The sequence below is a fragment of the Acipenser ruthenus genome, chromosome 4, assembly GCF_902713425.1.
Source record: "Acipenser ruthenus chromosome 4, fAciRut3.2 maternal haplotype, whole genome shotgun sequence".
NCBI classification, from domain to species: domain Eukaryota; kingdom Metazoa; phylum Chordata; class Actinopteri; order Acipenseriformes; family Acipenseridae; genus Acipenser; species Acipenser ruthenus.
This window is the reverse complement of record NC_081192.1, coordinates 65,391,681-65,418,991: the sequence shown is the minus strand read 5'-3', so window position 1 is coordinate 65,418,991 and position 27,311 is coordinate 65,391,681. Positions and strand designations below refer to the sequence as shown.

At 37.8% G+C, this 27,311-nt stretch overlaps 1 protein-coding gene across 2 annotated transcripts; it reads left to right on the top strand.

Moving 5' to 3' along the window:
- The first annotated feature begins 1,299 nt into the window (after positions 1–1,299).
- LOC117400552 (leucine zipper transcription factor-like protein 1) lies at positions 1,300–27,311 on the top strand. Of its 2 annotated transcripts, none has more exons than XM_059022653.1 (10): positions 1,300–1,509; positions 5,498–5,622; positions 8,017–8,211; positions 12,952–13,012; positions 13,648–13,719; positions 18,640–18,705; positions 18,864–18,941; positions 23,480–23,638; positions 24,137–24,240; positions 25,373–27,311. In XM_059022653.1, exons 1-10 carry the CDS (start codon positions 1,507–1,509, stop codon positions 25,389–25,391), a joined length of 882 nt encoding a protein of 293 aa, XP_058878636.1. In that variant the 5' UTR covers positions 1,300–1,506; the 3' UTR covers positions 25,392–27,311. The 2 variants fall into 2 exon arrangements, with proteins under 2 accessions (XP_058878636.1, XP_058878635.1); XM_059022652.1 differs by having other exon boundaries at positions 1,301–1,509; positions 23,462–23,638.

Genomic DNA, 27,311 nt, shown 5'->3' with positions numbered 1-27,311 from the left:
GACCTTTGCTGCTACAACAGTGTTTGCCACTCCTATTTTTGTGTCGTCTGCAAATTTAACAAGTTTGCTTACTATACCAGAATCTAAATCATTAATGGAGATTAGGAATAGCAGAGGACCTAATACTGATCCCTGTGATACACCACTGGTTACCTCGCTCCATTTTAGGTTTCTCCTCTAATCAGTACTTTCTGTTTTCTACATGTTAACCACTCCCTAATCCATGTGCATGCATTTCCTTGAATCCCTACTACACGTTATAAGAATATTAGTATCTCCCTGCCATTCACTGTGATAACATGACACAGTACAGTTTGTACTTTGGTGGAATCAGGTAGGTAGATATATGTAAGTAGCCTATTAGCTAGAAAACAAACATGCGCAAAATGTTTCCACAGCATATTAAATCACTGGCAACAATATATTCTGTTAAAAAATGTATTCTTTTTTCTTTTTTTCTTTTTTTTTTTTAGCTATCATTGTCTATATATTAAATCAATTATTTGTAATGATTTGAGACATCATCATCATCATCATCATCATCATCATCATCATCATAATAATAATAATAATAATAATAATAATAATAATAATAATAATAATAATAATAATAATAATAATAATAACTGAATAGCAAGTACTCAACAAATGTATTCCCAAAAAACGTCAAAATCATTTTAGCAGCATTTTTTAATTTGTTGTTTTAAACAAATTAAAGATTGCTGCATGTGTCATTGTGTTCCTTACTAGTTTTGTGAAATTAACGGGGTTTGTTTTAGATTTTCAAAAACAAAATATATTTAAAAAACTAAGAAAGCACTACAACAGACAAAAATGAGCGTCGTTCACTTCATAAATCTGCTACAATGTATTAAGCAAATAAAATCAACAGCAATTGTACACCCATTTCAAAAAATAGTATCGAAAAAAAAAATGGGCAGTAGTGTGGAGTAGTGGTTAGGGCTGTGTACTCTTGACCGGAGGGTCGTGGGTTCAATCCCTGGTGGGGGGACACTGCTGCTGTACCCTTGAGCAAGGTATTTTACCTAGATTGCTCCAGTAAAAAACCCAACTGTATAAATGGGTAATTGTATGTAAAAAAAAAAAAAAAGTGATATCTTGTAACAATTGTAAGTCGTCCTGGATAAGGGCGTCTGCTAAGAAATTAATAATAATAATAATAATAATAATAATAATAGATTGAAAATTGTACAGATATGCAGCCAATCTTCGTGTGATCCAGATAAGAACTCCAGTTCCATTCTTTCCAGAAAATTCATGACGTCTGTGCTTTCTGTGTTGTGCTTACGTCGGTATCAATTGCGTAGCATACGGTTTCCAAAGTGATGACGCCGTTCGTTTCCAGGTGTAGCGGCGCTGGCTAGAGACAGTCGGTTAATGACCAACATCGATAAAAAAAAAAGGGTGTAAGAATCCGAACTTTTGCAAAATAAACTGCAACACACCTGGAGTGCATTGAACGAAACAGACTGTCCATTGATTAAAATGGTAAGTACTGCGAAGAAAAGTCTGGAAATCCATCCTAGCAGCTAGTGAGTGCTTGGTAACAAAACCCAACACACGCAGGCCACGGAGAAATACAAAAGAAACAAGATAGATTTTTATACTAAATGTATTATTTGTCAAGCATTTTTAAACTTTGATCATTTGTTTTAGTTTGACAGCTACATATATACTTGACCGTCATATTTGGCATCGCTTTGTTAAAAAAAAAAAAAAAAATAGCCAATTTTGTTTTTGCTGTTGTTAATAATGCACACTAGAGGGCGTATAGTTATCGATTTACTGTATTTTTGTTTGATATTTATTAGGGACTGATTTAACTATCGCGTTTACTGTTGCAGCAGTACATGAGTCACAACGCCCACGGCTTAGCCTCAGCTGCTTTACTTTATTTCAGATAAGGCCACCTTTTTAATTTGTCCATTTTGTCACGTCCTGTTGGAAGCAACATTTAATTGGTTTTAAAATTATTTGTACAAATAGTTTTCTTTTTGCCACAGAGCAAACCATTCCAAAAGCCGTCGTTAATGAATGAATAAATGGATGATGGTTATTTGGGTTGACTTCTTATAGGAGAAGCATTCATTGATGTGGGTCAACGCGGAGTTTTGACCTACAGTATGATTGTGCACCTGTTTAGCAACTTTAGATAACGTACAGTTAGTTGGATAAACTATTAGGCCTGTCTGTTTAACTGTAATGTACCTGTAACATTATTTTCTGGAGCACTTGAAAGGAGTTGACACACTGTCATGGTGATTTAAAAAAAATAAAATAAATAATATTCCCAAAGGGGCTGTAATTTTGCTGCAGACAAAATGTGTTAAATAGGGAGATGATAGGGGTGTTAATAGTTTAGAGTTTAGGCTAAATGTTTAACGAAGATATACACATACATGTTGCACACATGTAGTCTCATCCGCATTTAATGTAGCGTCGCATCATAGAAAGCAACAGCACCCTAATGGAGTCTCCTCATGAGGGCCTTCTTGATTACAAAAAATCCCAATATGTTAAAGTTTAAAAGCATTTAACACTAAAGTTAAAACATTGAGGAAATTAAACTGTATCTAACACGCCTAGTTACATGTGTAATTCTCTGTTTGGATGTACTGGGTGTACCTCAGTGATTTCAGAAAACTGGGACTTTTTGGCTTTTTTTTTTTCATTTTTTCTTTTTTATTTTTCAATGCAGTGTCTAGTGTTTGGTCCCAAAATGTTTTACTACCCCTAGAGTACACGGAACTGAAGTTGCCAAGCTGCCACCAAATTTGTGTTGCTATGGCAACAAGACAAACATTGTGGTCCCTCAAATGTCAACTTGGTCACACAAAACATTTTAAAAAAATGTAAATACAAATTATTATTCAAACCATTTTTATAGTGTTTGTGAAGACTTTACCATCTGATCTTGTTAATGATGCAAACAAATATATTTTCAATTTTCTGCCTAGAAATGTATACAATTAAATGGAGACAAGTACAATACATTGGTATTTTTTGTTTGATTTTACAAGATTTTTTTTTTTTAAACTATGCTACTGATGATCTTTAGTATAGTGGATAAACATTATATTGAACAATTTAAAAAAATGTTGAGCAGTTTTATTGTTATTTTGCAATTTAATCTTGTGGCAATACCGTGACCGCGTTGACAAGAATAAGAATTGACTAGTGACTAGTATTCTTTGAAATTGTTTAATGATTTTTAAATAAACAATATAGAATTAAGAAAAATGAAAATATGTATTTATCAAATAGAATATTTTAAATATGTGACAGTACGAACAAGTGCAATATTTCAACAAGAAATAAATAAAAACATCATTAAGTGCAATATGTCAGCAAGAAAAATAGAAAACAATCTAATACATATTGATATTTTATCAAAAACAAAACTGTTAACAAATTAGCCAATGCAAAAAAGAATTTAACTTTTCAAGTATTATTTAAAATGAACATTAAAATATTATAGGGTAATAACTTCCATAATGTAATACAACTGATTAATGTGGGCTCCTGAGTGGTGCATCCAGTATAGGTGCTCCGTGTGGAGTTCAGGATGTGCCCTATAGTCTGGACGTCGCGAGTTCGAGTCCAGGCTATTCCTTTGCCGCCGAGGATGGGAGCTTCCAGTGGGTGGCGCTCAATTGGCCGAGCGCCTTCCGGGGGGAGGGGAGAGGGAGGGTTAGGTCAGCCAGGGTGTCCTCGGCTCACCGCGCACCAGCGACCCCTGTAGTCTGGCCGGGTGCCTGCGGGCTTGCCTGTAAGCTGCCCGAGAGCTGCGTTGTCCTCCGACGCTGTAGCTCTTGGGTGGCTGCATGGTGAGTCCGCAGTGTGAAAAAGAGCGGTCGGCTGATGGCTCACGCTTTGGAGGACAGCGTGTTTTCGTCTTTGCCCTCCCGAGTCAGCGCAGGGGTGGCAGAGGTGAGCTGATCCTAAAAATAATTGGCCATTCCAAATTGGGAGAAAATAATACAAAAATTATTGGCAACGACTACATTTTTATAAAAAAAAACAAAAAAAAAAACTGATTAATGTATTATAAAATTTCGGGGGGTGTGTTTCAGTGTGCATGCCTACAAAATTGCACTGTATCAACAGAAAACAAAATATCTCTTTCCCCCCCCCCCCCCCTTCCCCCCTTAAAAAAAATAATAAAGGCATCTGCTACATGTCTAAATAATAATTATCCATCCATTATCATAACCGCTTAATCCTTTAGAGGGTCGCGGTGAGCTGGAGCCTAACCCGGCAGACACAGGGTGCAAGGCAGGACTACACCCTGCATGGGACGCCACAAACACACACACAGCAATTTAGAGTGACCAATCAACCTTGGACTGTGGAAGAAAACACACACAAACACGGCGAGAACATGCAAACTCCACACAGACAGACCCCTAGGCCGGATTCGAACCTAGGACTCTAGAGCTGTGAGGCAGCAGCGCTAACCACCACACCAGCGTGCCAACCTAAATAATAATAATAACAACACTAAAAAGTAGTTTGCAGCCCTAGTCACAAGCCATGTCAACTTGGTCACTTGGTTTCACGCCAAAAAATGACAGTTGCAGAAAAAACCCCATCTCATTGTAATGTTAGACCAAAGTATACAAATAACCTTTGCCTTTTCTGTACAGTTTGAATATTTTAAACAACTTTTGTCAAATTGAGACTAAGGACCAAGTTGACATGCTATGGTTATCAATTCTACATACGTTATGAAAAAAAGAAATAAAAGATAAAAACATACCAAGCCTCTCATCTTCTTCCTATCAGCAGTGAGGTAGGACCCCTCTGAGGACCCCAACATTGTAGCTGTCTTTTTAAATTCCTTACTTAAATTGGCGAAATCCGTAAACTGTGACCAAGTTGACATTTTTGCGTGACATGATATTTTCAGAATTAAAATGCATTTATTTCTAATTTGACATTTATTTTTATGTTTTGATTATTTGTTATTTAAAAAGATACAACTGTTTATTATCAGAGAGGCTGAATTGCTTTACAACTTGTAGAAATATTTTTGTTGGTGAGATTTTGAAATTTTGGGACTTTAGCTTGGGACACTCTATTTTAACCATGTTACTGACTTAAGTGTAAATTTCTATAAATTACACTTGTATATTTTTTCAAAATATTATTGATAACTTGTAGTAAATTGATCCTTCTTTAAAATATAAACATTTAATTAAATGTCAATTTAGGATGTAATTGAAAAAAAAAATACTTAAATACTGAGGACAGCAAAAGTCCCGATTTTCTGAAATCACTGACCTATGTAGTTCTAGGACAGGATAAAGCAAAGAACACTTTATAAAGTGAATGTACAAATAAGGCCTAATCCCTTCTGTGTCCTGTAACTTTTGCCTCAACCTGTATAATGTATTTTATAGACATGATAATTTATGGCCGCTTACTGTATCAAAATCAATGTTGAAAAACATGTCACTGATTCTTACCTTCACAGGCAGAGCTTGGCTTCAGTGAGCATCACCAAAATGAAGTCATCAACTATATGCGGTTTGCTCGCTCAAAAAGAGCTCTCAGGCTGAAGACTGTGGACTCCTGCTTTCAAGATTTAAAAGACAGCAGGTGAGGGTTTTTTTTGTTTCCTGTATGTAGCCAGTGTGAATCCTTTCCACCAGAACATTCCGATAAAGAGGTACCAAACCTTTAAGAACCTTAAAAACTATTCTGCTGACTGTTGCGTTGTTCAAGCCAACCGGTGGGGCAACCGCGACCAGCCAGCCTTCGCCAGCTGGCTGCAGCTGCACAGGAAGAGTGGCGGAACATCCCACAGCAGTCTATCCAGAGGCTGATCAGGTCCATGCGTCAACGCTGCCAGGATTGTGTTAATGCTCAGGGAGATCATACCCGCTACTAACTTTGTAATGTTTTCATTTTGACAGTGTGTCACATTTCATACTGAAAACTTATCATGATTCTTTGATCTGTATTTTTGTTCACATTTTCTGTAATTTTGTTTGACATCTCTGTTTAAAATATTTGATTGAATCCATTAAATCCATTAGACCTGAGTGTGTGTGTGTATATATATATATATATATATAGTAGAAAGTATAGATGCAAAATAAGTCTACATCCCAAAAGTGATCTATTAAATGCACCCGGTACTCATTGTTATTTAACACCTTATCCGATTACTAGAAATAGTATTCTAGCAATCAATGCATTCAATTCACTTTCCAGATACTTAACAATCTGCTATATATTGTAGTGGCAGCGTATGTGGTCGGCAGCAGGAAGAAATGGAGACGGCACAGGATACAGTGAAAACTGCTATTTTTATTGAAGATTGGAACAGCAGGCAAATGGACGCTCACTTATTAAATGGTTTAGCTCAGATAGACATCTCCAGGACACAGAGCTACATGAAAACCACAACACGACCCTGAGCTGCACGCAGGCAGCTCCTAAATAGTGATCCCCCCAAAGCCCTATTCGCTCACACACACAGAGGTACATTTACATACACATGGTCCAATTGCTCAGACCCCCGGTCCCACGCAAACAGCTGGTTGGCAGAACCGACCACAAATCACAGTGCAGCCAACACAGACCCCATCTACATACAGCTGCACTGTGCATGTGACACCCCAGACAGCGCGCCAGCACTGCCTTGACACAAAACGCACGTCTACTCACAGCAATACACTAACACTAACACTCCCGCATGGCCGTGCTGGGCTCTGTATCTGGGGTTATGGCGACGCTGGGCTCCCTCTCTGGGCCTCTGGCAGTGCAGAGCTCTCTCTCTGGGGCTCTGGCAGTGCGGGGCACTCTCTCCGGGGCTCTGGTGGCACAGGGCTCTCTCTCTGGGGCTCTGGCGGTGTGGGGCTCACTCTCTGGGGCTCTGGCGGTGCGGGGCTCTCTCTCTGGGGCTATGGCGACATATTTGTAAGGAGTGTTTGTAAAGCACAAATTAAGGAAGATTTAGTCTTTTTTTGATTGGGACGAGTTGGGGCTTTTATCAAATGTTGAGCTTTTTTTTTTTTTTTTTAAACATTGGATTTAGTAGTTGGTCAATCGTAATTACAAGCACTCGAGTACCAGTTCACTACTGTCTAGAATACCTGAAAGTCTTAAATATCTTGTATAACTATTTCAGAAGCAGATTGGTGTTTATAGGAACCTATAGGGCATGCATGTGGCAAATATAAATGCAAACCAACAATTTCATAACCCTTAACAACAAAATCAATGAACTTTTTACATGTAATGACGCAATAAAATCTCTTACTACATTTTGCTTAAGTTGCACTTTTTTGTTGGACAAAACATTTACATCAGGGATGTCCAATCACAGCCCTGGAGAGCCATTCCACTCCAGAAAACAGGGTTCACCCCAGAAATTCTGTATAGCTGGGTGGCAGAGCATTATAGCTGGGAGCACTTTTGACAGAAAAAATAAAATTGCCTTACCTTAAATATATAATAAGACAGAATTTGAATAATAATAAGAAATTGAATAATAATTCACCTTAATTCGTACACAGGCTACACTGCTTCATTTAACCCCTTATCCTTTGCAATCTTTTTTGTGTTTCTGGCAGCTTGCACATCATACCACCCAATTCCTTGCTGTAAAAAGGCCATTTCCATTTTTTCCCCCACATAACATCATACCCACTATCACAGCGTTTCTTTGTTTTACGCACTAGCCCCTCTTGCGGTTCTTCCAATCCGCTTTCTACATGTTGCTCTTCCTTGACTGTATCTTGACTGTTTTTCAACTTCTGCAGCATAGTCTGTTCTTTAGAATTGTCAGTAGAGTTGACCGCCTTTCGTCTACAATACTCCATATAATTTATTTATTTATTTATTTATTTTTTGTTCAACCCGTCTAGATATGAGGTATTGTGGATGTACAGTATATGTCGTGTTGGATATAATCAATTTTATAATTCAATACTATTTTCCTCATTTTGCTCAACTCCCTAAAACTGTGCCTGTTCTGTATTACAGGCTGGTGGAGGAAACGTTCACAGTGGATGAAGTGTCTGATATGTTGGATGGCTTGCAGGTGGTTGTACACGGAGAGGTGGAGTCAGAACTCATACACACTGCCCACACCAATGTGCTGCTCCTGCGGCAGCTCTTCTCACAAGCGGAGAAATTTTACCTGAAACTCCAGACCGACGTCTCAGAGCTGGAAAACAGGTATTGTTATTAATAATGTTTAGGATGTGTTTTCTTTACAGTGGGAGTTCTTTCAGCATTAGTGGATGTACCTTGGCACATATTTTCTGAAGTTGGCACAGTCCTATTTTTTTCCATGTGTATTGAGTCCTATACAATGTAGGCCCCTTGTCATACTTTTTATGTGCGCCCCATCTTTAAACAGCTTCAGTCTTCTGTATGTTGTTAAGCATTATTAGATGTGATAACAATTTAAAGATTATATTGTTTAAAGATGGCAACACACAAATGGATACAAAGTAGGAAAAAATATCTTAAAATGAGCAAAATTCCACGAGTGGGCCAACAAAGGATTTGATACATTATTATTTGTTTATTTAGCAGACGCCTTTATCCAAGGCGACTTACAGAGACTAGGGTGTGTGAACTGTGCACCAGCTGCAGAGTCACTTACAATTACGTCTCACCCGAAAGACTGGGCACAAGGAGGTTAAGTGGCTTGCTCAGGGTCACACAATGAGTCAGTGGCTGAGGTGGGATTTGAACCAGGGACCTCCTGGTTACAAGCCCTTTTCTTTAACCACTGGACCACCTTCATGATACACATGAATACAAATAATAATGTAACCATAGACAAGTTTATTTCTGCATACTTTATGGTAGTTCCATTAAATTAAAGGAACTTTTCCTTTGTAAAAATCCCCATCTAGAAGGTGCATTTTCATGACTGCTTTGGATATAACCTTTAAGACCATGTTCGGTTCTCAGCTCGTGCCTGATTCCTAACCAGAGCTTCAAATGGTTAGGTGTTTCGGAAGCTTGGTCAAGACATTGGCTCTATTCCAAAGTGTAGTACTGACTACGCAGAGGAATGGGCTCCTTGCGTGTATGCTGCTATGTATTATTATTATTATTATTATTATTTATTTCTTAGCAGAAATAGAGTCGTAAACAAAAATCATTTCAAGAATCACAGTACAAGTAATAATACAATTAAGAGCAAGATCAATACAATGACTTTGGTTCTAGCAAGTACAAGTATGACAAAATACAAGTCAATAACGGAGCAGATAAGTGTCAGTGATAGTTACATCAGGATATAATTAAATACAAAATACTACAGATTAAATAACACTTGACAGATTACAGTCTCTAAAGTACAGGATTAAATGCAAAAAAATAGGGGGCAGATAAGTGCAAGTAAAGCGCATTTAAGGAAGAGTGATAAGTGTCCAGAGGTGAAAAAAGAGGAGTTCTACAGGTGCTGTCTGAAGAGGTGAGTCTTGAGGAGGCGCCAGAAGGTGGTCAGGGAGCGGGCTCTGGAGGCAGGGGAGCCAGTGGAGTGACCGGAGCAGTGGAGTTGCGTGGGAGAAGCGAGGCAGAGAGAACACCAGGCGAGCAGCGGAGTTCTGGATGAGCTGGAGCGGACGGGTGGCGGACGCAGGGAGGCCAGTCAGGAGGGAGTTGCAGTAGTTTAGTCAGGAGAGTACCAGGGCCTGGACCAGGAGTTGGGTGGGGTAGTTGGTGAGGAAGGGCCGGATTCTTCGTATGTTGTTCAGGAAGAATCGGCAAGTGCGTGCCAGAGTGGAGATGTGCTGGGAATAAGAGAGGCAGGGGTCCAGGGTGACTCCGAGGTTCTTAGCTGAGGAGGAGAGAGAGAGTGTGGTAGATTCCAGAGGAACGGAGATAGAGATCAGAGGAGGGGGAGGAGGAGGCGGGAAAGAAAAGGAGGTCAGATATTAGAGAGATTGAGTTTGAAGTGATGTGAGTGCATCCAGGAGGAGATAGCAGACAGACAGGTGGAGATACGGGAGGGGATGATGGAGTCAGAGGTGGGGAAGGAGAGGAAAATCTGAGCATCATCAGCATAAAAATGGTATGAGAAACCATAGGATGTGATGAGGGGGCCCAGGGAGCGGGCGTAGAGAGAGAACAGGAGAGGTTGCTCCATGCCAGGTTACCTGGTAAGTGCGGTTGGAGAGATAGGAGGAGAACCAGGCCAGAGCAGTGCCAGAGATTCCCAGGTCAGCGAGAGAGGATAGTAGAATAGAGTGATCGAAAGTGTCAAAGGCAGCAGTGAGGTCGAGGAGAATTAGGACAGAGGAGAGAGAGGCAGAGTTAAGTGAGTTGGTGACAGACAGGAGGGCGGTTTCAGTGGAGTGAGCAGAGCGGAAGCCAGATTGGAGAGGGTTGAGCAGAGAGTGGTTGGACAGGAAAGCAGAGAGCTGGCGGTGTACAGCCCGCTCGAGGGTTTTGGAGAGGAAGGGTAGGCGGGAGACAGGATGGTAGCTCTGGAGGGAGGTGGGGTCGAGAGTAGGTTTTTTGTGGAGGGGGTGATGGAGGCTTCTTTGAAGGAGAGAGGTGTTGAGAAGGGAGGAGATGAAGGGAAGTAGAGCAGGAGCAGCAGCTTGAAAGAGGTCAGTGAGGAGGGGGTCCAGGGCACACGTGGTGGGTTTGTGACCCTGGAGCAGGGAGGATAGGTCAGAGTCTGAGAGGGGAGAGAAGGTGGAGAAGGAGGATGAGTTAGTAGGGGATGCAGTGGGTGTAGGGGTTGGAGCAGGAGGGGGTGTGGGGGAGGGAGAGGTGTTAAGGAGTTTGCGGATATCTGAGATTTTAGAAGAGAAGAAAGAGGCAAAGTCATCAGAGGAGATAGAGGAGGGAGGAGAGAGGAGGAGGGGGAGAGGGTTTAGGAGGGAGGAGAAGGAAGAGAATAGTTTACGTGGGTTGTTAGTGGAGGCTTGGATTACAGATTGGAAATAAGTACATTTAGCAGAGGAGAGAGGAGAACGAGGAGAGGAGAGTGCGATAGAGGTCTAGGGCATCAGGGAGTTTGGTTCTCTTCTATTTCTTTTCAGCAGATCGCAGTGTGGTTCTTGCTGAGCGGAGCGCAGAGGAGAGCCAGGGTTGGGGAGGGGAGGGGCGAGCAGGTCGGGAGGTGAGGGGACAGAGGGAGTCGAGGGAGGAGAAGAGGGTGGAGGTAGCAGAGTACAGAGAGTTGGGAGAAGGAATCGATAGGAGGGAGGTGAGAGAGAGCAGTGGAGGCAAGGACAGAGGGGGAGAAAGAGCGGAATGAATTAATTCAGTCATTAATTAATTAGGATACAGTAATGTTACTGTAATAATAAATAAAATTACAATCTCATGTTTGAATATAATGTTAAACAGTACCTAAAAAAAAAAAGAGAACGCTTTCTGTATTTGTAATAAAACTACAGTTTAACTTAAATGTGTATTATATTTACTAAACCTACAGCATCATAATAGCTTTGACTAGTGTAATAACTGTGTAGGTTAAAATACTTTTATTTTATTTAGCCTTTTATTCTCTCTTTAACAGTGGGCTGCTTGGATCCAGATGCAGTAAGCTAGAGACTGGAGACTTGTATTTACTAAGTTTGTTTAGGTCAATCACAAATTAATATTGTTGAAATTCTTACTGTTATTTGACTTGAAAACACAGCTACTGTATAGACCCTTGTCCTTTTATAACCAATTGTTGACACCCTGCAGTTTCTAATTGTATTCAGCTTTGCTGACCTTAATGTAACTAATTATTTGCTTAATTTGACCTTTTTAATTGTTCTCAGCTCCTAAAAAGTTTCAGATTTCATTGCAAGATAACATTTTGATATAATAATTTAGAAATTGCTGCATGAATACAGCCAGCTGTTTTTTGTTTGAATATTTGGCCCAGCACACATTTTAGACATGGTTTAAAAGCATCAGGGGTGCTGAACCCAGAGCCTGGGTTCCAGTTCTATACATCCAGCAGAACTATTTGTCAAAAGCTGCAGTACAAGAAATCACTTTTCTAGTGTAGCTGCATCGTATTCCGTGAGTCTTGAAATTGCCTTTGCAAAGCTCTCATTAGGGGAGGAGAAGTTTGTGAAAGCTTCTGGAGACAAAAAGCTGCAAGGAACTTTTGAAACAATTTGTTGTAGAGTAACAAGAAGAGTTGAATTATTCATAAACATAAGAGATAAGAATCACCAATTGTGTGTCCTATTTTAAAATACAGTGTCACCCCCTTCTACCCCCAAACCAGATGTTAGAAGTACAGTAATTTAATATATTTCATGAATATATTTATTGCTATTTAAAAAAAAAAAAACATAAATGGCTTGTGTATCTAGTCATTAGAAGCTACAGTATATTAGTGATGATGTGGCAAACTACATATGTGTAATAAGAATTCACTGTACCATCTGACAGTAAACTATTTGATTACAATTTTGCGTTTGTCATAGCTGCAGGCTATTGAACCCTAATATTTCATATTTGTATGAGCTTGTTCCAGGCATAAGAAAACTCTGTTTCACAAGATTTATTATTTTTGTAACGCAAGCATTAAAAACTGGTAAAAAATTACCAACAAGGCAAAAAAGGAGCCTTTGGGGCAGCAGTTTTCAAAAAGTACTACAAAAGCAACTTCTAAATCAACTTCTATTTTATGACTTTTGTTTAAAATAATAATTTAAGTCTAAACCACCTGCATATGTATTTTTTTTTTGTTCTGCCACATTTGTGCTGTTAAACAGGAACTAAATCCATTTACACCCCCTATAGTTTATCTACAGATTTCCACATTTGTTAAAAAAAACTAATTAGATCTGTGATACAAACAAACTGTAGGTATCAGAAATAGACAATTTCATTGGTAGAGGTTTAGGAAAGGACACTATATTAGGTAACATGTATAGAAATACATTTTTATATTGCTTAGGTTATTTATTAACCAAATTCTTTTTCTGTTAATTCTAGGGAGCTTTTAGAACAAGTTGCAGAATTTGAAAAGACAGAATTTACATCATCAAATAAAAAGGTGAGCTTAAATACACCCTTTTTTTTTTTAAATGTCTTCAAAACCAGCATGGTACTAATTTAGCAAGGTCTCCAAAAAATGGACCGTATTCAAAACAAAGAAGGCAGGGAAAAATGCTTTCAACTGTATTTTCAAGATTAATTTAATGTCACATTAAAAACTGTTTTTATGCGGACAAACTTATAACGAATGTACTCTTGTTTAGATTCACTTTGTATATCACTTGATATTTCAGTCATTGCATCTTTGTGTCAAAAGGGCACTCAAATGTGTTGTTGCTCATACACAAGTGGAGCCATTAACCCGGCAAAACTGAATGTAAGAAACACATTAAGAAATCCCTCATTGAACAAATAGTTACACTCTACTGCATCAGCTGTACTAAGAGAGAAGACATGTTTTTAAAAGGATGTAATAACTGAAACAAATTATGACACATTTGAACATTAAGTAGAATTAATGGAATCCCGGATGTAGAACAGAATGCTTGGCTGCAATAATCATAAGCAGAGTACGGGATCTGTATATGTTCTCAATACAAGTGATCGAAAACAACAATGAATATAACACATTCAACTTGAGAATTCCTGTCTAGGTTTTGACTCGCTGATTGCTGTTAGCTGTTTTGTCTTTAGGCAAACCAAGAATCTAACAAACCTAAGCTTGCTCCCCTCAATGAAGGTGGAGTGTCAGAACTGCTTAACAAGGTAAGACCTGCATCAACTCTGGAGCATTCATCAAGTTGAAATAGTAGAAAACTGTCCTGTAGTAGAATTGCATTGACATGTTCAGCTCTCCAGATAAGGTTATGTGTCATTGAGTAATTTACTCTCAAATTTAGACACTGTGTGAGTAACATGTATTTTGGGTGAGTAAAATGCAACATTACCTTGAAGTCATGAGTAAATAAATACTGTACATACTTTAATGTGTATATATATATATATATATATATATATATATATATATATATATATATATATACACACACACACACACACACACACACACACACACACACACACACACACAGTGCCTTGCAAAAGTATTCAGACCCCTGACCAATTCTCTCATATTACTGAATTACAAATGGCACATTGAAATTTCGTTCTGTTTTGATATTTTATTTTAAAACACTGAAACTCAAAATCAATTATTGTACGGTGACATTGGTTTTATGTTGGGAAATATTTTTAAGAAAAATAAAAAAACTGAAATATCTTGCTTGCATAAGTATTCAACCCCCACACATTAATATTTGGTAGAGCCACCTTTCGCTGCAATAACAGCTTTAACCCTTTGCGGTCCATTTATTAATTGCGCGTCAGGCATGTCAGGTATAATTAATTTTCACACGCGCAGTTAATTTTAGACGCGCTGTTTAAAAGTATTTTTTTCCACAGTCAAATGGGTTTAAATGGCCCTGCATATCAACAAAGCACTCACTAGGCATCTCCAGCCCCGCCCCACCCTTTCGTTTGCTATAGTGTTCACCTATGTAAGAAATAAATAATAATAATAATAATAATAGTCGTACATACCGATCGATCATCTCCGGATCACTTGTTTTATCACCAAACTCCTCAATAATGCGATCCAAGTTATTATTTTATTACTATAACATCTCAAAAAAGCTCTGCAAATGTCTGTGTTTTCTGTGCGCTGATTCAGTCAGCCAACTTGTTTACTTACGACCGCCCCCGTTATCTCATACCTGATACCATGTATGACTAATCATGAGATACGCTTTTTTTTTTTTTTTTTTTCGACTTGTCTCGGCTCCTGTCGCTCCCACTCGGCAATTGAATGGTTTTCTCGGCTTTTTCCGGAGAAAAAACGACTAGACACCCGTTTATTGCGTTGCTATAATGATGTTGGACCCAGTCCGACAAAGGACCTGTGAGGAATAATTGCAATGTCGGACCCAGTCCGACAATGGACCGCAAAGGGTTAAGTCTTTTGGGGTAAGTATGTACCAGCTTTGCACACAGTGTCGGAGTGATTTTGGCCCATTCTTCTTGGCAGATTTGCTCCAGGTTGTTCAGGTTGGTTGGACGACGCTTCACCTTTTTGTTCTTGAGCCACTCCAATGTTGCTTTGGCCTTGTGCTTGGGATCATTGTCCTGCTGAAAGGTGAATTTCCTCCCAATCATCAGTTTTTTAGCTGACTGAAGCAGGTTCTCTTGCAGTATTTCCCTGTGTTTTGCTCCATCCATTCTTCCTTCAATTTTAACAAGATGCCCAGTCCCTGCTGATGAGAAGCATCCCCACAGCATGATGCTGCCACCACCATACTTCACTGTAGGGATGGTGTGTCTTGAGGCATGGGCAGTGTTAGGTTTGCAGCACACATAGCGCTTTGAGTTTTGGCTAAAAAGCTCTATCTTGGTCTCATCTGACCACAAAACCTTTTCTCACATCACAGCTGGGTCACTCTCATGCTTTCTGGCAAACTCCAGACGTGCTTTCAGATGGTACTTTTTGAGTAACGGCTTCTTTCTTGCCACCCTCCCATACAGGCCAGTGTTATGCAGAGCTCTTGATATGGTTGACTGGTGCACCATTACTCCACTCCCAGCCACTGAACTCTGTAGCTCCTTCAAAGTGATTGTTGGCCTCTCTGTGGCTTCTCTCACAAGTCTCCTTCTTGTTTGAGCGCTGAGTTTTGAGGGACGGCCTTTTCTTGGCAGTGCCTGGGTGGTGTGATGCAGCTTCCACTTCCTGATTTATTGATCCAACTGTGCTCACTGAGATATCCAAACACTTGGATATTATTTTGTACCCTTTCCCTAATCTATGCATTTGTATTACTTTATCTCTAACTTCTGTAGAATGCTCTTTGGTCTTAATTTTCCTTCAGATTCACAGCCTGACCAATGACCCTTCAAGAGTGGGGTTTTTATCCAGAAAATGTGACAGCAACTTTAATGGTTCACAGGTGGAGGCCAATGGTAAGGTAATTGTGTCCTCATTAGGGCAATTTCTTTCATCGGTGTAAACTGGGAGCTTCCACAGCACAGGGGTTGAATACTTATGCAAGCATGATATTTCAGTTTTTTATTTTTCTTAAAAATATTTCCCTACATAAAACCAATGTCACCTTACAATAATTGATTTTGAGTTTCAGTGTTTTAAAATAAAATATCAAACAGAATGAAATTTCAATGTACCATTTGTAATTCAGTAATATGAGAGAATTGGTCAGGGGTCTGAATACTTTTGCAAGGCACTGTATATATATACTGTGTATATATATATATATATATATATATATATATATATAAAAACCCAGGCTTATTGGTCACTTGTTTCTGGCAAATCCCAGAAATCCCCAGCATTTCTATGATCCATTCTCTAGCTACCGCATGCAGTATATTTACAATTGAACATTGAGAACCAATTAAGAACAAGAAGCTTGATAATATGCAAACTCAAGGTGTGCAACAACATTGCTATGCATATTTTGTGTCATTTCGATTGAGCTGATTTCCACTCTGTTAGGGTGGGTGAAGCAGGCATCTGACAATTATGTCTCTCAAGAGTTCTGCTCAGAGCGTGCTGTGCTGCTCATGAACTTTTCAGTTTTCAACTCATCATATAATTTAATAATACTAATCAATGGAGCATAATCTTTTTGCATTTTAAGTATACATGCTCCGGTAAACATAAATAATAATCACGATATTCATAATTTGACGTTTTTCTTTTATTTATTAGGCTCGGCTGCATTCTGTTTGATAGAGTATATCCAGATTGTTGTAAACATTATTTTAAATGGCACACACAATTATGTTGAGAGGGGTAGTAAATGGTAACATGATAAACACTTACTGTGCAGACTGTTTTGGAATTTGTTGAATAGAAAGCTATTACGTGTGTTTCTGAAGTGATTCCCAAATATTGTCTTGATTCTGTGCAGACTTGTAATTAAAACTTTTAAGAATTAGGCCTACTGTTTGGTATTCTATCCTAAACAACTAGTTTGTCTGTTCCAAACTGTTGTGATATAAACTATATATTAAATAAATGGTAATAAAAAAGAATACATTTGTTAATTGGATTGTTCCTCCTTTTATTGCAACTGTGATGCTATTTAGTAGAGTGAAAATTGTAAAGGAGTACTTGAGCTGAAACCACCAGGCAGAAGGAGTACAGTTTTAAATAAAGGTTGAAAACCACCAACATACATAATTTATATTTTTTCAATGTGTAAAACACCCAGTACGCAGCTTATCTGGGGCACTGGACAGATGTAATCTAAAACAAAATCAGGAGTTAGGTGCACATGGAGTTTATTATATAAATGTAAAGGTGGCACACCTATGATATTGGAGGTATTACTGTTAATGCGTTTCAAAATACTGTTTTTAACATATAAAATCTGAAGTGTTAGCCAAGGCAACCTAATATCATAAAGAAGTAAACTTATCCCTTTAGCCTATGCTTCTACTTAATATTCTAAACAATTAGTACAAATCATTGCCTTAAAAGATGCTATTAAGAGGAAAGAGTTATTAAAGTGCTGAATACAAAAGTGTACAGTATATCAGCTGGGCTTGTCTGTGGCCAGTTATACCAGATCATAACCTCAAGACGTGTTTCTAATAAAAATGATGATTTGGGGGATTTTGGCTTGATTTCTCTATTTGATGCAACGTGTTGCCAGCAACTATGCTTATGAAATTAAAGAAGAGCACAGCCTTACTGTAATATGCATGTTTCTATTTAGATCTTTCAAATTAAAAACTGCAAGTGTTTATCTTACAAAACCACAGCATTGTGTGTGCAGCTCATCGAATGCAACCTGAATGCAGAAAAAGTGATAACATCTTAGAAGCTTTTAGATTTCAGTTAAATTCTATTGTAACATAAACATGTGAACCATATAGAACTGTGATATGTTTGAATGTATGCTTGGAAATAATACATATTTTTCAGCATGTTGGTATAATATCTATCAGCCCCACCTACCAACTTTCTTATGTGACTTATTACTGTATGTGTTTTAGTTGAGGTTGGCTTCATATTTGTTTATCAAGCAGCATCCTATGTACATACCAATATTTATCTAGAGACCTTTGCAATATTCAAATATTTTCTTAATAATAAGTCTTTAAATATTTAGACAGCTGTTTTAGACAGCTATAATTTTCCCCAGTGGAAACATTTGAAAGGTTTAGTGTCTCATGATTAGAACTTCCTAATGTTACTTTAGGAAAGGAAACGTAGTGCTAATCAGGGTTTAAAATGGGTATGTGACCACAAAAAAACAGTTAGGAAACTGGTTGACTTTGTACCGCTCAGCAGCATAAAAGTCCCATATTGTTTTGTTACTATGTTTATTTTTCAGATTTTTTTATTTTCACTTCACCACACTTTATGTAATGTGGCCTCACCTAAACCTTCCTGTACTGCACAAATGGTGATGGACTTGTGTTATGCAAATCCATTTTCAATCCTTTGTTATTCCATGTAAGGAGTTTAAAATAAGGTAATGTTCCTAAGAACAAACCAACAAAACATTTTCAAAACTGAAATAAACACTTCATTCAATTGAAGCAAGAATTAAAGTCTCTTGTGTGACCAAATGTTAACTATATTTATTGTATATATATATTTTTTTTTAGCAAATCTTAAGATTACAAGATGAAAACGAAAAACTGAAAGCCAGACTCCGGACAATAGAATCCCAGGTAAAACATTCACCAGCATCTACAGTAGGTTCTTCAAAGCTATAGTCATTAGTACAAGGCAGGTAAAGATCAACTAGAATGGACCATGAAACAATTGTCTGTGGCATTTCATTTGATGTGAGGTTGGACACTAATTTAACATTTAAAATAAATTTCAGGCTACAAGTGCATTGGATGAAAAATCTAAATTGGAAAGAGCTCTGCAAGATTTACAGAGAATACAAGGAGATCAAAAGGTACATTCAATCATACTTTATTACGGGATGTGTAAATGATTTGAAAAAAATGTGCTTATTTTGTGATTCTGCTCTAAAGCTATAGTTGAGTGTTCGTTTTTCTTTTGTGGTATTTCGATTTGTGTCAACTGCAATTCTAAATGTGAGCTACCAAAGCTGTTATGTTTGCTAAGCACACCTCCATCTGGTTTGAAATTGTTGTGGGTGGCATCTGTGTAGGTGACAAGTCAGTAGCTGATTTTTATTTGATAAACCAGTTTTTTCATTTCTCTACAGTTGCATAGGGACTATAGACATTTTCTCCCAAATCTGAAAAGGGAGCTCTCATGTTTGTGTAATCAATTGATGACTGCATTCATATTTTCCCTCTTTATGCTCCCCACAGGCTGCCATACAGTCTCCATTTTAGTTAATTTTTTAATTCACTGCATTTAAAAAAAAAAAAATAATACAATGGTCCTTTTCTAGTTTTCACAAGCAGTTTGAAACAGAGTACTAAGTTCGAGGACTAAATAAACTAACAATAAACAAAACATCAATAACATTGATACAAAACATCAATAACATTGACTTATTGGCTTTTAATGTAAGTTTGTACTGGTTTTGTACTGCACGCATTTTATTCATGACATGCCTATTGGAGAACCTGTATAAGAGAAATAATAATAATAAATAATACATTTTATTTATAAAGCGCCTTTCCAATCCCAAAGCAATTAACATAGTTGATAGAAGACAAGATAAATGACAGGGCAAAATAAAATACAGTAATAAAAATACATTCAACAAAGTAAGATACAGCATGAACACAGATCCCTAAAAGCTAGTTTAAAAAGATGTGTTTTGAGGTGGATTTTAAAAATCTCCACAGTCGCTGAGTCTCTTATGGAGCTGGGTAGTGCATTCCAGAGGTAAGGAGCTGCTCTACAGAAGGCTGTATCTCCCATGGACTATAGCTTGGTAATTGGTGGTGGAAGATAACCAGAGTTGGAAGACCGGAGAGTGCGGACAGGAGAGTAGACATGAAGTAGGTCTTGCAGGTATCCCGGAGTAGTGCCATGGAGCGACTTGTATGTGAGGAGCATGATCTTAAAGTCAACCCTGAATTGTATTGGGAGCCAATGTAGTTTAAAAAGCACAGGTGTAATATGTTCCCGAGATGCTGTATGGGTTAAAACACGGGCAGCAGAATTCTGCACATATTGCAACTTGCTTATAACTCTTGTACAGACTCCAGAAAAAAGTTAATTCATTACAATAATCAAGCCTAGAAGTAATAAAAGCATGAATCAGTTTTTCAGCATCAGAGAAAGATAAAAGGGACCTTATCCGTGCAATGTTGCGGAGATGGAAAAAAGGACACCATAGTGACATTTTTAATATGGGCTTCGAAGGTCAAAGAAGAATAAAAAATAACACCCAGGTTACGTATTACAGTGGAAGCAGATACATTTACATTGTCAATATCCAAATTAAAATTACCAACTCTCTAAACAAGAGACTGGGAACCGATTAAAATAATTTCTGTTTTGTCACAGTTTAGTTTAAGAAAACAGTTGCATCCAAATTTTTATATCACAAAGGCAACTGACAGAGGTAGCAGTGCTTGTATCAGGTTTCGTGCACACATATAATTGTATCATCAGCATAAAAATGATACCTGAGGCCAAAGCGTCTAATAATCTGGCCAAGTGGTAACATGTAAATACAAAAAAGTAAGGGGCCCAGAACAGAGCCCTGTGGGACACCCCGAGTAACTGGAGAAACTGGAGTATCTATGAAGAATGACAGGACTCCAAACATAGGAAGGAGAGTTAAGGTTGGTTTATACTTCTCTCGCAGACAAAAGCCTTACGTCAGCTGCAGACACTTCTACGGGTGCGCCAGAAGGACTGAAGCACCCCTGAGTTCTCAGACTTTTTGACGCAGCAGTGGTCGTAGCTGTCGGTCATACTTTCAGCCAGTCTGCGTTACTGCCGGTGTCGACTTGTGACTAGGGTTGCCAACATGCTCCACAATCCAATGACACTTTGAGACGGGATTTTAAAATTGCCTGTCACATGAATGAAGTGAATGTGCAAATTGGCTCGTATATATTTTCATGAGCAGCAAACAAGTAAAACTGATCAGCTGTTCTCCATACTATATATATATATATATATATAGCTTTTGTACTGTAATCAAAACGGGAATAGAAATTCCTATCTTTAATGTACAGTACCTTGTCTCATCATTATTATACTATAAAGTCAGTAAGATTAAAAAAAAAAAAAAAAAACTGTAGACGACTTGGGTCCAAGTCCATTTACATCCAGATTTATTTTGGGAGAAAGTCCCAGCAAGTTTGTAAATAAACACACCCCAAAAATAAAGAACCACCATTAGTCTTCTAGTTGCCCACAATCCACTGCATAAGAAAGGGTTAACTGATCCAAAGAAATGTCTTTGGAAATAGGATCATCTGTTTGTAAATATCATCAAGAAATGATACAACTAAATCCCTATTTACTATTGCATTGCAAGTATATTTATTATAATTATATATATATATATATATATATATATATATATATATATATATATATATATATATATATAGACCTTACGTAATTGTTACATTATGCATTTTATTTACAGCTAACTAGCACTGTATACAAATTATATACATGTACCGTGATTTATATGTTACTTGATGCATTTTAATTTAGCATATCGTAGTAAACCACGTTTTCCTAGTGTTACTGCTATGATGCATGGGACATCAATTGTAATGTGTTACTATTAGCAAAACATCAAATAAAAATAATTTCTTTATTCTGTATCATTGGTTGCAGTAGTTCTTATACGATCTCATTGATTTATTGTGATCCACTACCAGCAACTCCCACAAGCTTTTCAGGAAACCTGTATATTCTGGTATTAAAGTTTTAGTGGCTTTCATCTCAGCTGTTCTCTGGCATAGATGTGGGCACAGAACTGTACATGCAACATGTGTTTGCGCTCCCGTGTATGTTGTGCTGCGCGTTCACAGGAAATGCGTATTTTGATGTATTCCCTGCACCTGTCTTCATTATCCTCAAAACATTTTTCATAGGTGCGTGTTATACTTTAAAAACCACGGTAACCATAGACATCTGAGGTGTATGAATGGCCTAAATCTTACTACTTTTCATGCCAGATTACTACATACATGGCAACTAAAACATATTGTTTTTTTTTTCTTTGCTTTCCTGGATCATCAATGGTATGTACAAAAATAAATAATAAAAAATATATATATATTTTTATTAATTCCCGATTTTCTCCCAATTTTGGAATGTGCAATTATTATTCAACCTTGCTCACCGCTGCAACCCCCGCACTAACTCGGGAGAGATGAAGACGAGCACACGAGTCCTCCGAAACAAATGCCATCCACTTTTTTCGCTCTGCATGCCCACCATGCAGCCATCTCAGAACTTGCAGTGTCGGAGGACCACGCAGTTCTGAATTGTGTACAGGCCGGCCTGCAGTTGCCCGACCAGCCACAGGGGTCGCTAGTGTGCGATAAGCCAACCCCTCCCCACCTGAGCAGCGCTTGGCCAATTGTGCGCCGCCCCCTGGGAACTCCCATCCACGGTCGGCAGTGGCATAGCTTGGATTCGAACCTGCGATCTCCAAGCTATAGGGCGCTTATTAAAAAACCTGTTGCATTTTACCTATACTGTTATAAAATTGAAATTAGGAGCAAGCATAAGCAACAGGTTATTAAGTTAGAGAACCCGGAGATGAGGCCCAGTCTGGCTCATCTCAGACTGCCCTTGTCAGTCAAGTGTCTGACCAGTAGGAGTTGCTGTGAGGTGAACTATCCCCAGCCAATTTTCCTGCTTAACCTGTGGGAGATCAAAGGTAAATGTAAAAAAAATGCCTACACACAAAAACCACGGAAGAATGTGCCCGTTGCCATAAGGATTTCGTTGTGGAAGACAGCGAAGGAAAGAAGGTACAACTTAAGTGTGCAAGTACTGTCGAGTTACTATACATATTTTGACAGAAAAAAATGTCTCAAGCATTTGGAAAGTAACCAAAAACAATAATGTCATACAGTATATATAAAGTGAAAGCCCAGAAAATAAGTTACATAAAACTCGAAAATAGCTAAATATAAGCACCTAAAAATGTAATTAATAAAAACAGAAGCCCTACTATAACACAATATAGTTACTCATGCGTTAATTTTCAAAAAGAGGGTAGCAGGCTTTTAAATTTCCCCATAACATTTTAACCCCTCACTATAGGCGACGTGGATTTGTACAGAAAGGTAATTTGCTGTGGCAGTATATATGTATCAGACTTACAATCAACTCTTTATTAAAAACTTATCTGTATCACTCAACATTGTGATCGATCAGTAGATGAACATTTGATTGATATGATAGATGACTTGACTTTTTAACAATTTATAGCCAAAGTACATATAATCATCATAAATGTGTTCTGCCCCAGCAAGACTCTCTCATTGTCATTATTTGTGTTAACAGCTTGCGTTAAAAAATAAGGAAATCACAAACCTGGAAGATACAGTGGCAGCATTAAGATCTGATTTCCAGAAGACACTAAATGCCAGTACAGTGACACAAAAGAATCTGGAGGAAAACCTTGTGGCAACAAAGCATGATTTCCTCAAGGTCCAGGAACAGCTTACCATGGCTGAAAAGGTAACCAGGACAGACTGCACTGCTACCCACAAAGCACAAAACTGACTCGCCCCATGAAATCACATAGATCCTTCTGCTTTTAAATGATTGTTGATGAATTGTTGCACATACAGTTTGTATACAGTAAATCAAGTGGATTACATGACTCGTCATGTGACCACATATTGTTATACATTAAACATGTCAGGACAATGAAATTACTTTTTGTGTCAATACCTCTCATGACCTGAATAAAAATATCAAAACTACTGTAGTGTTATTTGCTGGGTGTTTTGTGATTTTAGAACAGTGAACAACTTATGTTGCTGCATCTTGTATTCTACTTGTGGAGTACTGGTTACCCTCCTTCTAAAGGATGTTCATGACCTGTTATGATTCATCCATACTATAAAGAATGAGATGCCTGTTGTTTTAAAATCCAAAGTAATATTGCCAGTGTGAATTTTATATTTGGTAGTGATATGTTGTGTTTTTTTGGTTTTTTTTAACTGCTGTAAGGAATTAGAAAAGAAATTTCAGCAAACTGCAGCATACCGCAACATGAAGGAAATGCTGACCAAGAAGAATGACCAGATAAAGGAGATAAGAAAACGCCTTTCGAAGTAAGTTTATGATACGTATTGTTGTCGTATATTAAATATATACCGTATTCCTTTAAATTTAAGATGGAGTTTTATCCTGCGTCTTAAATTCAAGTACAATGTAGTGGTGCAGGTATTAAAATCGCCAACAAAAGATGTGACTACCCAAAGTACACAAACAGTAACTGCAGAGAAAAGACAAACAAAGATGTTACTTGGTATTACTTGGCATGTCCTTGTTGTCAAATGAATGCCCTGGTTGATTAACCTTACTATTGATTTTAAATGCCACAGAAATTTGGTGAATTTGACCCTATACATGGTAAAAGTATCAATAAGTTTATTTTTTGTTACACATTTATTATTTAACACGATTTGAGTTTTTACTTTTTTACAGTAAATCTATAAATAGGTTAAACTCAGATGTGCATTAAAATGTGATTGTTTTCTGGTCATGTCTTGATGTGAGGTTTTCTTAACAAAAAATAAATTTCTGATTTGTGGCTGACAAGCCAAGACCCACACCCACACACCATTTGCACAGATGCATATAGAAATATAATCTGTATATTGTTATGAGCCATACATGCTGAAACAAAATGTCAATGTCATATTGTAAAACACAGGAAGTTAAAAGGTATTCCTAATTATATAGCAATAGCTGCAAAACTTATGATGGGCTAAACACAGATCTGTAATCCCTGATATTGTGACTAAGACTTCATTACTATAAAATAAACGAAAAATGTCTGTGCCCCACCAGAAAAAAAGAGAAAATAACGAACAGCTTTCCTCTGGGATAATAAAAAAAGAAATAAATCAAAAATGAATTTCAAATTAACATTTCATATCCTTTTATATAATCACAATAATACCTTCCACATTGTGAATTACCAGATATAATGCTATCTACAATCTTTCTTATTTCCTGATGCAGAGGGTATTATTGTTGAAACCTAAAACAGTGGCAGAAATGCCTTTACAATGTTGGTTTGTGGGTGTAAATTGCATGCAAACAAAACAGTTTGACAAGAATTTGCATGCATTTGCCTATTTACAATGACAATGTATTTACCTAGTAGTATTAAACCTAATAACTCATCAAGGATACTTTAGCACCAATTTGATCATTTGATTTTTTTTCTCTTTTTAGGTATGAGCCTGATGAGTGAATGTGTCGTATCATGTTTTAAACAGTGGAAAGAGCTGTCACTACTGGAAACCTAAGAATTTGGAATTTAATGGCATTCTACTTGCTGTTCTCACGAAGGAATCAGAATAGGACCAATGCTTGCATACTTGCATGCTACTGGGCAGCAATAATGATGATACTGATAATATTAATATAAATAGTGTATGTTTAGTTTTAACTTTCAAAAACTAGCACCTATTATCAATCAGGCTATAGAAAATATATATTAATTTAAAGCAATAGGGTGATGTGTCAGTATGAGAAAATAGCTTAAACTGAAAAATTAGCTGAATGAAAACTTGTGATTGTGAAGTTGAGGGGGGCAGCGTTCATGAATTGCCAGTGAAGATCTAAATAGATTTAGAGTTGAAATTAAGATTTTTACATTTCACCTGGATTTCCCTTTTCCAATTCAATTTTATATTATGTTGTGCATTACTAAGTCTTATAACATTGTTAGTTAGCCTCAACTTTTAGGAATATAATTATTTTTGCTTTAACACGTTCTGCTCATGCATTCCAAAAAGTTATACACTCATGTCATTGAAGCACATTAAGGGGCTGATGTAAGGATATGTGCAAAGTGATTTGTGGCGCAAACCGTGTTTAGCGGCTGCAAAGTGGGACTTTAGCAGCCTAAAAATGCAGCATTTATAAAGAATGAATTTTCACCTGGCGTTCTGCACCTGCTATCAAATTAGAACTTTGCCATCATTAACCATTTAAATGCTATTGAGATGTATTCATATGAAGAAGAGCATGCAATCTGGTGAGGATCTGGAATACTAAGCGGGTGCAAAAATTATAATGAAATGTAAGAATTTTGCCTTGCACTTGGGCAATTGCTGACCCTCCAAAAATGTTGAACCACCTCTTACAAGGTGCAAACCATTGTAGAAGCCAGTAATTAAGAGCTGTATAAAACCACACACCTTCAGAGACCTGTCATTGGCCTCAGGATGGCTGCTGTGATACACTTACTGATGCGGCGACGCTTGGCTCTTGTTGAGGAGAGGCAGGAAAACCTTCGGAGGAGAAGGGCAAGATGAAGAAGACCCCGCATATTCAATCCCAGGGTCACTTTGTTTGGGATGTCGGAGGATGCGGTGCTAAAGCGTTATCGTCTCACTCCGCAGGTCATGCTAGACCCAATAGCTGAATTTCACCTTTTCATCACCTGGTTGACTGTCCTGGTAACACCGACAGCATTGCCGTTGTCCATTATGGCCTCTTTGGTAGCATAACTGATGTTGGGTGAGGCTTTTCCAAATAACTTAATTTCATGCCAAGTGACCTTAGCCGTAAGTACTCTCAGCTCCTCCTCAGAAAACTGCTGACATATTTTTTTATTTGGTTTGATTGTCGTGCTCCACAAATCTCATACAGTGCCTACTGCTCTCTACTCCTAACTCACCTCACCTCGGGGCTGTAAGTGTGGCCGCAGAATAGCCCGATGTACAGGCGGTGCTCATTGCGACCCTCATTATCATGATTGCTGCTGAATATCTATGTGTAAGTAATTTGCATTGCTCTTAAGCTTACATAGACCGCAGTGTAAAATAATTGCCTGGCCACTATGCAGTTTGGATCCTTACATCTGCCCCTTAATGTATAATGATTTCCTTTACTTAAAGGTGGAAGTCATTGGTTACATATATTTTTTGCACTCTTCTGTATACAAAGAGAGGAAATGGATTGGTGTTACATAGTACTTTTTTATTTTTACAGAATAGGTGTGTATCTGTATTCTTATTAAAGGGAACAGTGAGGGGATCATGTTATGGTACTAAAATGTATCTGATTTTATGAATGTACCTATTATGTACCTAATTTTCAAAGGCTGTTGGTGTGACTACATTATATGTATAGCTTTGGAAAAAATAAATGGTATTAGACATTT

Coding starts and splice junctions, on each gene's coding strand:
- LOC117400552 (XM_059022652.1), top strand. Junction 5,623..8,016: donor CAAGATTTAAAAGACAGCAG/GTGAGGGTTTTT, acceptor TCTGTATTACAG/GCTGGTGGAGGAAACGTTCA. Junction 13,720..18,639: donor TGTCAGAACTGCTTAACAAG/GTAAGACCTGCA, acceptor ATTTTTTTTTAG/CAAATCTTAAGATTACAAGA.